This window comes from Panulirus ornatus, chromosome 23 (genome assembly GCF_036320965.1).
Source record: "Panulirus ornatus isolate Po-2019 chromosome 23, ASM3632096v1, whole genome shotgun sequence".
NCBI lineage: Eukaryota > Metazoa > Arthropoda > Malacostraca > Decapoda > Palinuridae > Panulirus > Panulirus ornatus.
In genome coordinates, this window is record NC_092246.1 from 20,086,529 (window position 1) to 20,101,459 (window position 14,931).

At 45.1% G+C, this 14,931-nt stretch overlaps 1 protein-coding gene across 2 annotated transcripts in view; it reads left to right on the forward strand.

The window, feature by feature from the left end:
• The window catches only part of LOC139756872 (anoctamin-7-like), a 176,337-nt gene that overhangs the window by 142,645 nt on the left and 18,761 nt on the right, over positions 1–14,931 (forward strand). The window contains exons 5-6 of one of the 2 annotated variants that reach the window (XM_071676724.1): positions 3,416–3,472; positions 5,728–5,864. In XM_071676724.1, coding sequence (XP_071532825.1) covers positions 3,416–3,472; positions 5,728–5,864 — 194 coding nt within the window. The remainder of the gene's footprint in view (positions 1–3,415; positions 3,473–5,727; positions 5,865–14,931) is intronic. The other variant, XM_071676725.1, reaches the window with a different exon arrangement.

Below are 14,931 nucleotides of genomic sequence, written 5' to 3' on the forward strand. Positions count from 1 at the left end.
CTTGCTTTTCCCACTGAAGAAAATGGAGGAAGTGTTCACTCCACTCCATGTGGCTTTGTTTGCCTTGCTTCTCCCACTGAAGAAAATGGGGGAAGTGTTCACTCCATTACATGTGGCTTTGTTTGCCTTGCTTTTCCCACTGAAGAAAATGGGGGAAGTGTTTACTCCACAACATGGAGGGAACAGGTGTATTTCTACAATGTCTTTGTGATATATTTTCTCGTCATTATTAGATAATTGAAGAGTATAATGGATTTTGGATTAAGTTATATATCCTTCAAAGCCTTTGAGACTCGTGGTTATTGAATCTGGAAATTCAAAAGAAAATGGGTATTTAGTGCATTGATTTTGTGTCTGTTGATGGGTCACGAACCCTGGCTGCCCCAGTTGTCATGGCGTCTCCTTATTCCACTCAGCAGCGTAGGCTGGGAACTCCGTGGTGTCACTGAGTGGAAGTCTGTCTTGTTGCTAACCTGAGGTCTGGGTGGCTGAGTGAAACACTGAGTGAGGGAGATTGGCTCGCCTGAGTGAGGGAGATTGGCTCGCGATGGGCGAGGTGCACAGTAAAGGGGGGGGGGTTTCTTGGGAAGGGGGGGGGGGGGGGGGGGGGGGGGGGGGGGGGGGGGGGGGGGGGGGGGGGGGGGGGGGGGGGGGGGGCCCCCCCCCCCCCCCCCCCCCCCTTATCCATCGCCTGTATGAGGGAGACTTGGCTGCACTGAGGGAGATTGCCTCGCCTGAGTGAGGGAGATTGCCTCGCCTGAATGAGGGAGATTGGCTCTCCTGAGTGAGGGAGATTGGCTCTGCAGATGACGAGGTGACACCAGTAAGGTGGAGAGATTTCTGGGAAGAGTACACCATCGGCTGATAACCTGAGGAAGATCAGACCCTCCCTGACAACCTGAGGAAGATCAGACCCTCCCTGACAACCTGAGGAAGATCAGACTCCCTGACAACTGAGGAAGATCAAGACTCCCCTGAAACCTGAGGAAGATCAGACCCCCCTGACAACCTGAGGAAGATCAGACCCCCTGACAACCTGAGGAAGATCAGACCTCCCTGACAACCTGAGGAAGATCAGACCTCCCTGACAACCTGAGGAAGATCAGACCTCCCTGACAACCTGAGGAAGATCAGACCTCCCTGACAACCTGAGGAAGATCAGACCTCCCTGACAACCTGAGGAAGATCAGACCTCCCTGACAACCTGAGGAAGATCAGACCTCCCTGACAACCTGAGGAAGATCAGACCTCCCTGACAACCTGAGGAAGATCAGACCTCCCTGACAACCTGAGGAAGATCAGACCTCCCTGACAACCTGAGGAAGATCAGACCTCCCTGACAACCTGAGGAAGATCAGACCTCCCTGACAACCTGAGGAAGATCAGACCTCCCTGACAACCTGAGGAAGATCAGACCTCCCTGACAACCTGAGGAAGATCAGACCTCCCTGACAACCTGAGGAAGATCAGACCTCCCTGACAACCTGAGGAAGATCAGACCTCCCTGACAACCTGAGGAAGATCAGACCTCCCTGACAACCTGAGGAAGATCAGACCTCCCTGACAACCTGAGGAAGATCAGACCTCCCTGACAACCTGAGGAAGATCAGACCTCCCTGACAACCTGAGGAAGATCAGACCTCCCTGACAACCTGAGGAAGATCAGACCTCCCTGACAACCTGAGGAAGATCAGACCTCCCTGACAACCTGAGGAAGATCAGACCTCCCTGACAACCTGAGGAAGATCAGACCTCCCTGACAACCTGAGGAAGATCAGACCTCCCCTGACAACCTGAGGAAGATCAGACCTCCCTGACAACCTGAGGAAGATCAGACCTCCCTGACAACCTGAGGAAGATCAGACCTCCCTGACAACCTGAGGAAGATCAGACCTCCCCTGACAACCTGAGGAAGATCAGACCTCCCTGACAACCTGAGGAAGATCAGACCCCCCCTGACAACCTGAGGAAGATCAGACCTCCCTGACAACCTGAGGAAGATCAGACCTCCCTGACAACCTGAGGAAGATCAGACCTCCCTGACAACCTGAGGAAGATCAGACCTCCCTGACAACCTGAGGAAGATCAGACCTCCCCTGACAACCTGAGGAAGATCAGACCTCCCTGACAACCTGAGGAAGATCAGACCTCCCTGACAACCTGAGGAAGATCAGACCCCCCTGACAACCTGAGGAAGATCAGATCCTCCCTGACAACCTGAGGAAGATCAGACCTCCCTGACAACCTGAGGAAGATCAGACCTCCCTGACAACCTGAGGAAGATCAGACCTCCCTGACAACCTGAGGAAGATCAGACCTCCCTGACAACCTGAGGAAGATCAGACCTCCCTGACAACCTGAGGAAGATCAGACCTCCCTGACAACCTGAAGGAAGATCCGGATATTGATCATCACCCGAGTAATACACCTGCCACATCACCACAACAACACAGTAAAAGCCATCACCCGACTCATGTAAACAAAAGCCAAGGCAGCGTCGTCGCTTCTCACGTCCCCCACCAGTCATGTGTGGCCCGGTTTCCCTTTGTCATTCACCCCACACGGACCCATGGACTCCAGACGACCAGAGATGAGACCATTCACGAACCAGACGTCCGTCCGTCCGTCCGTCCGTCACTGTACTCAGTCATCTTAACAGTTTCTGAGTGTAGTTTGCCTGGGGTCCTTGTAGATGGAGATGCGCCTGCGGGAGCAACGAGAGGAAAGTATATATAATTTAAACAACGGAAGGAAAGTATATATTAGTTACACAACGAGAAGAAAGTATATATAATTTATACAACGGAAGGAAAGTATATATTAGTTACACAACGAGAAGAAAGTATGTATGATTCATACAACGAATGGAAAGTATAGATTAGTTAAACAACGAAAGGAAAGTATATATAATTTATACAACGGAAGGAAAGTATATATTAGTTACACAACGAGAGGAAAGTATGTATGATTCATACAACGAAAGGAAAGTATATATATAATTTATACAATAGCTGTTGATGGAGCAGGAAGGTTTTTAAGAGGACAGAGGAGTTCCGTGTGTGTGGCAGTGGCGTGGCAGCCAGCGACGGGGGTTGGACACAGTGGGTCTGAGGAATAAATGGAACGGATCCATGGGGGGGGGGGGGGTGCACACACGTGGTGAGGCACGTGCAGGGAAGAGAGAGAGAGAGAGAGAGAGAGAGAGAGAGAGAGAGAGAGAGAGACGTGGAGGGAAAGAGGAGGAGTAGGAGGTGGATGGATGACCCATTACCCAAGCGGTGCCCTTAGATTAGGTGGCGAGACAGTGTTTAGCCCTTAGATGCCCTTAGACGAGTATGAATTATATACGTGAGGTCATTTGCCGTCTTCATATGTATTACCCGTATGTATAAAGTCTACACATCTGGTGTTGCAGATCCGGGACTCTGGTGTCTTGACCAGACAGTGGCAGATGCAACACCCAAATGTAACAGTGAGTTGAAGATCTACCACTACCCCACACCACCCAACCCCACCCCATTCCCTACTTACGTTACCCACCCCCACAGTCTGATGTTACCCCCACCTCTCCCTTCCGTGTGTGTAACGCGTTACCCCCTTTCTAGTAACACCCTTAGCCTAATCTAACGATTAGTCCATCCCAATTAGAGTCTTTTAGAGAAAAAAATCCCCTCCCTTGCCTATGGCTTGCCCCTAACTGTCGTCTGAGATGGGAATGAACCAATTGCTGTGTGTCGTTTCTCCTCGTTACCTTCTTTCGTGGATGGTGTCAGTGTCTGGTCAGTAGTGGCAGCACTTGCCGCCTCCCCCCCCTATACAGCTTCCTCATGGTCGATAAAGTTAAAGGGTGGAATGTCTTTACGATATTTTTTTCCTTTTTCTCTCTTTCAAGGTCGGTTCTTCTCTGCTTCCTGTCTGCAAGTAGGATACTCAGCTGGCTTGTGTGTGTGTGTGTGTGTGTGTGTGTGTGTGTCTGTCTGTCTGTCTGTCTGTCTGTCTGTCTTTCTGTCTGTCTGTCTGTCTGTCTGTGTGTGTCTGTGTGTGTCTGTGTGTGTCTGTGTGTGTGCTGTGTGTGTGTGTGTGTGTGTGTGTGTGTGTGTGTGTGTGTGTACTAGGGCGAGGGGTATCCCTTAACACTGTACAGTTCCCTTGAGCACGACGGTACGACCCTTGAGCACCACGGCGTGTCTTTGACCCAACGCAGGATCAGGTCAAAGGCCAGGGCCGTATTACCCAGAGAGATCGTACCGTCGTCGTGTTCAAGGATCGTACCGTCGTCGTCGTGTTCAAGGAGACACCAAACCATCAGGTTGCCACCGAAGGTGCGATTGCTGAGGTGGTGAGTGGCTCCAACACGCACCCTCGTACACTCACAGGGCTGCCGTGGCCTGCCTACCTCCTCCTCCTCCTCCCCTTTTACTCATTCATGAGGGCCGCTTGTGTGACCCACTAACATGGTCGAGAAAGGTGAGAGCCCCGAGTCTAATAAGTTTATCCTTCGATGTCTCGCAATCCATTATGGCCAGATGTTGGACGAATCGCGTCAATGTTGATCTAAGTGCGTCTGACGTCGTCTCTGTCACCGCTGATTACGATTGCGAACAGAAAGGCGGCTCACTCGAACCCTGTACTTCACTTCTAACGTCAGCTTCAGATCCTGAAAGATGAAAGATATGATTTCTGTTCTGTTTCATTTATGTCTTGGTTACATTTAGATTATATTGATTATAATGTAGTTATATTTTAGTTATATTTCGATTATATTTTAGTTATATTTCGATTATATTTTAGTTATATTTCAATCATATTTCGGTTGTACTTCAGTGATAGTTACATTTCGGTTATATTTCACGCCTGTTGCAGATATATTCCAGTCATGTTTTAGGCTGTCTCTAAATAATGATAGCGAATAATAGGGATCAGGACTCGGTGAGATGTTGAACACATGCTATCTCTATATATCTTCTTTCCATTCATTCATGTTTTCTTTCGCTATTTATGTAAAGGTTTTTGATGTATTTGCTGTGACACGTTATATGTTCTAGTCTTCCTATCAATTGTATTTTATTTTGTGAAAGTCAGTCATATATCTTGTGCGAAATCTGTCAGTGGTTTGATGTGAAAAATTACTTTAATTATTTTTCTCCTCTGTGATTTTCAGTTTTTAGTGGGAACGATTTATTAGATTTTTTCCCTCTGGAATGTTCATGATTTTGTTGTATCTTTAGACGAACAAGAATGACTATGTAGAGTGTGGGGATCATGCTTGTGTATATGTTACGAATCCATCATGTTGTGTTGCATGTTAAGGAACGGCTCAGACCCCCATGTGGTGGTCGGTAAACAGCTCTGTACCTCGACCTCACTTTACCCCTGTATACTCCAGCCATAAGTGTTGTAAACTGAAGACATTGTCATGTATCTGGTTATAGTTAAAGTTCTCTTCGCCTTTCCCAGCCATCCTGGTTTGAGCAGTCTTTCCAGCATTAAAGAAGGCATTCACTTCCTTCGTCTTGGCTCATGGCAGTTGATTTCCTATTGGTGCTTGTGATATACAAGAATCCAGGTTATGCACAGGGGGCCATTTAAGAGCCAATAGCCCAACACTGAGAGGGAGATGTGTGTCTTATAGGTAGGTCATGAGGTAAGTAGGTAAGCGGAGGAGGAGGAGGGAAGAGATGTGACCTCTCATTAGCCAATGTGTTTTACTCCTCCCCTTGCTGGCAGGCACACAACAACCCCTCGACCAACTGGTCCGAGGTTATCCTGGAGAGGATCCGCTTCCCCAACCTGATGGCGGAGGACGTGCCCAACAAGCCGCTGGACTACTTCACCTGCGCCTTCAAGAAGTCCAAGATCGACAGGTAAGTTGGTGTGGTCGTCCACAGGAGTTCGCGTCGCCCTCAAGACCTTGCTCCTCGATCCTATCTAGTGAGTGTGTGTGTGTGTGTGTGAGAGAGAGAGAGAGAGAGAGAGAGAGAGAGAGAGAGGGAGAAGAGTTGGGGGGGGAGGGGGTTTGTTTGAGTCCTCTTGAGATCTGTGGGAGGAGGCGGCGGAGGAGGAGGAGGAGGAGGAAGAGGGCGGCTGGCTGACGAAGACCGTCCCAGCAGAGGGAAGGGGGTAATGTTGTGCCGCTGGCCTGCATGAGGCATGGAAAACCCGCTGTCTGTGGACTGTGTGTCGTAGCATACCACGTACAAGCTTGCGCCTCCCTGCCTCTCACCCACCCAGCCACACCAACCGACCAGGAATGCACAGCACACACCTCACTGAGGCACCAAAAGAACTCTGGCGTCTTGAACTCAACTCGTCTCTCTCTTATGATGTGTATAGATCTATATATATAATATCTCAATACTCACTCATTATGGAAATCTATATGTTAATGATAATGTTTCCTCCCCTTCAGTAACACAGTATATGCTTAATGGCCTCTACCTCTCCCTCCCCCTCTGACATATATATATATATTGCCATGAAGTAGTTAGATACGACTATCCCCTTCTGGAAATCAGACTAACTCATTTCCTTGTCTTTCTCTTCTCCCGCAAGAAAAGTCTTGACCAAGTGAGCACCATTTTCCCATTTGTTTTCGGACGGCAACAGACAGTTTCTTTGATACCGTATGCCAAATGTATTCACCTCGTACCTCCACCACTACCTCTCCCTCTCTCCCTCCCTCTCTCCCTCTCTCTCTCCCTCTCCCTCCCTCTCCCTCCTTCCAGGCGGTTTCCCAAGTGAATCTGCAACTCTTCGTTGCAAGTTTTGCTGCGTGTGTGTGTGTGTGTGTCTGTGTTTTTCCCCAGCTTCTTCTGAAAGGTTCCATGCTGATGTCAACTTAACGTTTTACGGGTCTGGGGAATTCTCAAAGGGACTTGGTGACTTCCCTCACCCCATGGAAATAAGGAGTGGGACGAGGTGAAGAATAAAAGAGCTGGATGATTTTTGTTCTTTTTTGTTTTTTTTTAACCTTTTCCAGGCACTCAAAGGCCTCGACCTCTCGCCTGGTAAAGGGGGGGGGGGGGGAATCAGTCGCTGGAAGAGAGAGAGAGAGAGAGAGAGAGAGAGAGAGAGAGAGAGAGAGAGAGAGAGAGAGAGAGAGAGAGAGAGCCACTCTCCTCAGATCACTGTATTCCATGTTGATATTATCCCCCCACTTTGCTCGAGGTTCATGACCAACTTAGAAGGACACTTGGTATAAAGGAGACTGTCTCTGCTCTGCACAATTGCTTAAGTTATCTCGAGTGTGGGAGGCCAGTGCTTCGTCCCGTGCATGCAAGCATATATATTCCTATGAGTCCACTGGGAAAATGAAACACGATGAGTTCCCAAGTGCACTTTCGTGTCATCATCACATCATCAGGGGAGACACAAGAGAAGAAATATAACAGTCAGTTGATATACAACGAAGAGACGTAGCTAGGACGCCATTTGGGTAAACATATATTGTGGTCCGCTGATGATGATGTGATTATTACACGAAAGGGCACTTGGGAACTTATCGTGTTTCATCTTCCCCGTGGACTCATAGGAATATATATATATATATATATATATATATATATATATATATATATATATATATATATATATATATATATAAACGCTGCGGATGGCTGTTATAATACCCTTTCTCATATGTCTTTGAGCTTTGCAATAATCCCAAGAGAGACTTATACACTAATGACCCACTGAAGGCTTATGTATTTTTCATGTCTAGTTTGTTTTATTCATTGTAAAAAACTACAAACTACAGTATGATGTAACAGGTCTAGCAATTAATGGTATAGATTACTCTCATTAATTAATCAAATCAATTAATTTTTTTTCAGTGAATAAAGTCAAAATCTTTCTCTTGCTCAGTCCTGGGAAGTGAAGACATAGAGATTTATATAGAGTCTTTATACCATAGAGCTCTATACCAGGACTGTAATATATAGAGCTTTCATAAGAACTATAGCTATATAGATCTCTATATATATCCTTACCAGGAGTGTTGATATAGAACTTCTATGATATATAGGAGTTAGAGATCTCTATATCTCTACCCCAGGGTGTTGACATAGAGCCGTCGTGAAGCCGGCGACATAGATTCTCCATGACAGAGCCATGCACTGACCTCCCTCCTCGCTCTGGCTTAGAGCGCATGATCTAAGCATAGAAAGGCTATAGAGCGCATGATCTAAGCATAGAAAGGCTATAGAGCGCATGATCTATACTGAGCATAGAAAAGCTATAGAGCAGAGTATAGAGAGCTTGACCTTATTATTTTTTGAGAAAGAGAGAGCTCGAAGAACTGACCTAAGACTTTTTAAGAATTTATTTGTGTAAGGGAAGGTCACAGCTTGACCTTGTATGACCTTGTTGATCTGTGTAGTACCTCTTTATCTGAAGCTGTTTGAATATATATATATATATATATATATATATATATATATATATATATATATATATATATATATATATATATATGTAAATTTTTGTAGATAGATGCCATAGTCTATGTCCAAATTGATCACTATTGGAAAATGTATACTCTCTTGAAACCTATATCGTACTGATATATATATATATATATATATATATATATATATATATATATATATATATATATATATATATATATATATATATATATATATAATGTATGATAAGGACTAGTATATGTATTTTTAGTAATTTGCAAAACTTTTCCTCGTAAATATTATTATAGACTTGTACTAGATAAAATGCTAGAGTGTACTGTATATACAGAAGTACATGTACATATATTGAGTGTACAATTACCAAGGTTAGTAACATTTTAAGGTTAATTAATATGTTAGAATGGCAGGTAAGTTATCGTAATCACTTTAATATGCCTTGCCTTGTCTTAATAGACCCTTTCATTCTCAAATAAATCTATTATGAATGACACTTAACCCATATTTAACATATACATACGTTTAACAATAGACAGTCGATGTTACATTTATGAAAGGTAGTCCGAGACTGGGATTGTCCTGGACTTTTCTGCTGTAAGTCCGAGACTAGGATTGTCTTGAGCTTGTCAATTATACGATGAGTCCGAGACTGGTATTGTCATAGGTTTGTCTGCTGTAGAGTGAGTCCGAGACTGGGATTGTCCCGGACTTGTATGCTATAGGATGAGTCCGAGACTGGTATTGTCCTAGGTTTGTCTGCTGTAGGATGAGTCCGAGACTGGGATTGTGTTGAACTTTGTGGTGAGTAATACTCAAGTTGGTGATGAATTTGATGAGTATGAGTGTTACTTCAGGATCTCAGACGACGAATTGCTTGTTTTATGAATGGGAGAGCCGAGCGACACGAGAATTATATTAAATAATGGAAGAAAGTACCAGTGGAATATAATTTTAAGAAAGAACGAGAGCAGGGTAAGGTGTTCGCTGTAAGAACATGAGTAGGGTAAGGTGTTCGCTGGAAGGACGTGAGCAGGGTAAGGTGTTCGCTGTTCTCATATGACAAAATGCCAATGTAGGAGCTAAAAGCCCATTTATTCACTCTTTTCTCAGAAACCATCTGAATATTCATCCATTTCAAACTCCATTTGAAGAGTAAAGAGTCTTTTAAAGCTGTGTGTTCGTGTGTGGGTACTGATCACTGAACCCCCTAATCTGTTGCGCGCCAAAACTACCCTCGCCATTTTCGGGTCATAGTCTCTGAATCCATTCCGACGCTTCCGAACTCTTCCCGCCTCTCCTCTAACTTCCCAAACAACACTTCTGGTGGCACTTGCCCAAACTTCACTACGCACAAGATTCCTGGACGTGGGTTTATCCAAAGAGGAAAGTTTGGGGTAGGAAATTCGGCAAGTATTTTAACGCGACACCCCCGCCATCTACCGGTGGTATTGTCAAACTTTCCTTCAACATAATCCTCAATGCGGGTTGTGTTCTTCAAGGTAATTGAGCATCCGGGACATATTGTAAGGTAATTTAGTATGCAGGACATTTTATTTGGGGTAATTTATTGCGCAGGATGTTTTTTTTAAGTAATCTAGTACGCAGAATGTTATATATACATATTTTTAAATAAGGTGGTTTAGTGTGAAGGATTTTTTCCCCAAAAGTAATTAAGTACACAGAATATTTTCTTAATGTAATTTTAGTGGGTAGGATGTTTTCCTAAAGGGAATTTTACGCACGATTTCTTTCCTTTTAAGTAATTGAGCACGCATGATGTTTTCCTTATGGTATCTTAGCACGATGATTTTTTTTCCTAATATAATTTAGTACGCACGATTTTGTTTTTAAGGTAATTCACTATGCAGAATGTTTTCTTTAAGATAACTGAGTATGAGTGAAGGAAATAAATGAGTATTGTCTGTTCATTGGGCCTCATCATCAGGAGTTAGTGAGAATGATGAATAAGTGATGTAATGAGTCTCCCTCAGCTCCCCAGGCTATTAATGAGTCTCCCACAGCTCCCCAGGCTATTAATGAGTCTCCCTCAGCTCCCCAGGCTATTAATGAGTCTCCCTCAGCTCCCCAGGCTATTAATGAGTCTCCCCAGCTCCCCAGGCTATTAATGAGTCTCCCTCAGCTCCCCAGGCTATTAATGAGTCTCCCCAGCTCCCCAGGCTATTAATGAGTCTCCCACAGCTCCCCAGGCTATTAATGAGTCTCCCACAGCTCCCCAGGCTATTAATGAGTCCCAGAGCTCCCCAGGCTATTAATGAGTCTCCCCAGCTCCCCAGGCTATTAATGAGTCTCCCACAGCTCCCCAGGTTATTAATGAGTCTCCCTCAGCTGCCCAGGCTATTAATGAGTCTCCCACAGCTCCCCAGGCTATTAATGAGTCTCCCACAGCTCCCCAGGCTATTAATGAGTCTCCCTCAGCTCCCCAGGCTATTAATGAGTCTCCCACAGCTCCCTAGGCTATTAATGAGTCTCCCTCAGCTCCCCAGGCTATTAATGAGTCTCCCTCAGCTCCCCAGGCTATTAATGAGTCTCCCCAGCTCCCCAGGCTATTAATGAGTCTCCCACAGCTCCCCAGGCTACTAATGAGTCTCCCACAGCTCCCCAGGCTATTAATGAGCCTCCCACAGCTCCCCAGTTTATTAATGAGTCTCCCACAGCTCCCCAGGCTATTAATGAGCCTCCCACAGCTCCCCAGGCTATTAATGAGCCTCCCACAGCTCCCCAGGCTATTAATGAGTCTCCCACAGCTCCCCAGGCTATTAATGAGCCTCCCACAGCTCCCCAGTTTATTAATGAGTCTCCCACAGCTCCCCAGGCTATTAACGAGTCTCCCACAGCTCCCCAGGCTATTAATGAGTCTCCCACAGCTCCCCAGGCTATTAATGAGCCTCCCACAGCTCCCCAATTTATTAATGAGTCTCCCACAGCTCCCCAGGCAATTAACGAGTCTCCCACAGCTCCCCAGGCTATTAACGAGTCTCCCACAGCTCCCCAGGCTATTAATGAGTCTCCCACAGCTCCCCAGGCTATTAACGAGTCTCCCACAGCTCCCCAGGCTATTAATGAGTCTCCCACAGCTCCCCAGGCTATTAATGAGTCTCCCACAGCTCCCCAGACTATTAACGAGTCTCCCACAGCTCCCCAGGCTATTAACGAGTCTCCCACAGCTCCCAGGCTATTAACGAGTCTCCCACAGCTCCCCAGGCTATTAATGAGCCTCCCACAGCTCCCCAGTTTATTAATGAGTCTCCCACAGCTCCCCAGGCTATTAATGAGTCTCCCACAGCTCCCCAGGCTATTGATGAGTCTCCCACAGCTCCCCAGGCTATTAACGAGTCTCCCACAGCTCCCCAGGCTATTGATGAGTCTCCCACAGCTCCCCAGGCTATTAATGAGTCTACTAATGAGGATTACTTGGAAGGAGAATATTGCTGGAGGACGTGTGTTGGTGGTGGTGGTGGGGGGGAGCTGTGGTGTTGGTGGTGGTGGGGGGGAGCTGTGGTGTTGGAGACTGTGGGGGAGGGGGAGGTGGGATGGGTGTTGTTGGGGATTGGAGTCTGTTGATGGAGGAGAAGGTGGAGGAGGAGAAGGCCAGGCCAGAGGTTGTGTTATACAACCCCTCCTCTCTCTCTCTCTCTCTCTCTCTCTCTCTCTCTCTCTCTCTCTCTCTCTCTCTCTCTCTCTCTCTCTCTCTTTGTTGTGAAAATGTCAATTGGTTAATTACTGAGACAATAACATCTTTATGGCGGGTTTCCCCTTGTGTTGTTGTGTGTGTGTGTGTGTCTGTGTGTCTGTGTGTGTGTCTGTGTGTGTGTGTGTGTGTGTCTGTGTGTCTGTGTGTGTGTGTGTGTGCGTGTATGTCTGTGTGTGTGTGTGTTTGTGTCTGTGTGTGTGTGTGTGTGTGTGTGTGTGTGTGTGTGTGTCTGTGTGTCTGTGTGTGTGTGTGTGTGCGTGTATGTCTGTGTGTGTATGTGTGTGTGTGTGTGTGTGTGTGTGTGTGTGTGTGTGTCTTCCTTCTTCAATGCTGTGAGCCACTCTGGCTAGGTGCACACCACGCGCCTGCGCGCGTGTGTGTGTGGTGGAAAATAATGAAGTCGATTTTGCTTCGTCCAGGCTTGGGCGTGGGGTGTGTGGGCGTGTGGGCGTGGGTGGGCGTGGGCGTGGGGGTTGTCAGCACACGCTTCCCTCGTTCACTCACACCCCGGCAGCCAGCTGGTTGGCTGGTGATGGCGGGGGGTTAGGTCACCTGCAGATGGTGTCTTTTGCATTGACGTCAATTATATTACTATTACAGCCCAGTACAGCTGTAATCAGGGTACAGGAATAGAATTTGTACTCTTAATGACCCATGGCGTTAGGGTAATTATCATTAACCCCTCACCCCCCCCACCCTCCCCTAGTGGGGCCCCAGTCCAGTCTACGTTGAACACGTCGCTGTGATATTCATTTGGTATGCAAATGAGGCAGGTGGTTCCGCCAGCCCTGCCGGTGTGGACACATGCGAGGGATGTGTCCACCTGGGTGGTGCGAACATCTCATCCGGCGCTGATAACGAGATGTGTGTGTGTGTGTGTGTACATGTATCTATGAATACCTATATATATATATATATATATATATATATATATAGATATATATATATATATATATATATATATATATATATATATATATATATATATATATATATATATAGATAGATATATATATATATATATATATATATATATATATATATATATATATATATATATATATATATATATATATATATATATATATATATAATATATATATATATATATATATATATATATATATAATATATATATATATATATATATATATATATATATATATATATATATATAATATATATATATATATATATATATATATATATATATATATATATATATATATATATTATTTTGCTTTGTCGCTGTCTCCCGCGTTAGCAAGGTAGCGCAAGGAAACAGACGAAAGAATGGCCCAACCCACCCACATACACATGTATATACATACACGTCCACACACGCAAATATACATACCTGTACATCTCAATGTACACATATATATATACACACACACAGACATATACATATATACACATGTACATAATTCATACTGTCTGCCTTTATTTATTCCCATCGTCACCTCGCCACACGTGGAATGACAACCCCCTCCACCTCATGTGCGCGAGGTAGCGCTAGGAAAAGACAACAAAGGCCCCATTCGTTCACACTCAGTCTCTAGCTGTCATGTAATAATGCACCGAAACCACAGCTCCCTTTCCACATCCAGGCCCCACACAACTTTCCATGGTTTACCCCAGACGCTTCACATGCCCTGGTTATATATATATATATATATATATATATATATATATATATATATATATATATATATATGTATATGTATATATTTGGGAAGTGAGTCAGTTGTTGTTCGCTGATGATACAGCGCTGGTGGCTGATTCATGTGAGAAACTGCAGAAGCTGGTGACTGAGTTTGGTAAAGTGCGTGAAAGAAGAAAGTTAAGAGTAAATGTGAATAAGAGCAAGGTAATTAGGTACAGTAGGGTTGAGGGTCAAGTCAATTGGGAGGTAAGTTTGAATGGAGAAAAACTGGAGGAAGTAAAGTGTTTTAGATATCTGGGAGTGGATCTGGCAGCGGATGGAACCATGGAAGTGGAAGTGGATCATAGGGTGGGGGAGGGGGCGAAAATCCTGGGAGCCTTGAAGAATGTGTGGAAGTCGAGAACATTATCTCGGAAAGCAAAAATGGGTATGTTTGAAGGAATAGTGGTTCCAACAATGTTGTATGGTTGCGAGGCGTGGGCTATGGATAGAGTTGTGCTCAGGAGGATGGATGTGCTGGAAATGAGATGTTTGAGGACAATGTGTGGTGTGAGGTGGTTTGATCGAGTAAGTAACGTAAGGGTAAGAGAGATGTGTGGAAATAAAAAGAGCGTGGTTGAGAGAGCAAAAGAGGGTGTTTTGAAATGGCTTGGGCACATGGAGAGAATGAGTGAGGAAAGATTGACCAAGAGGATATATGTGTCGGAGGTGGAGGGAACGAGGAGAAGTGGGAGACCAAATTGGAGGTGGAAAGATGGAGTGAAAAGGATTTTGTGTGATCGGGGCCTGAACATGCAGGAGGGTGAGAGGAGGGCAAGGAATAGAGTGAATTGGATCGATGTGGTATATCGGGGTTGACGTGCTGTCAGTGGATTGAATCAGGGCATGTGAAGCGTCTGGGGTAAACCATGGAAAGCTGTGTAGGTATGTATATTTGCGTGTGTGGACGTATGTATATACATGTGTATGGGGGTGGGTTGGGCCATTTCTTTCGTCTTTTTTTTTCTTGCCCTACCTCGCAAACGCGGGAGACCGACAAAGCAAAAAAAAAAAAAAAAAAATATATATATATATATATATATATATATATATATATATATATATATATATATATATATATATATATATAT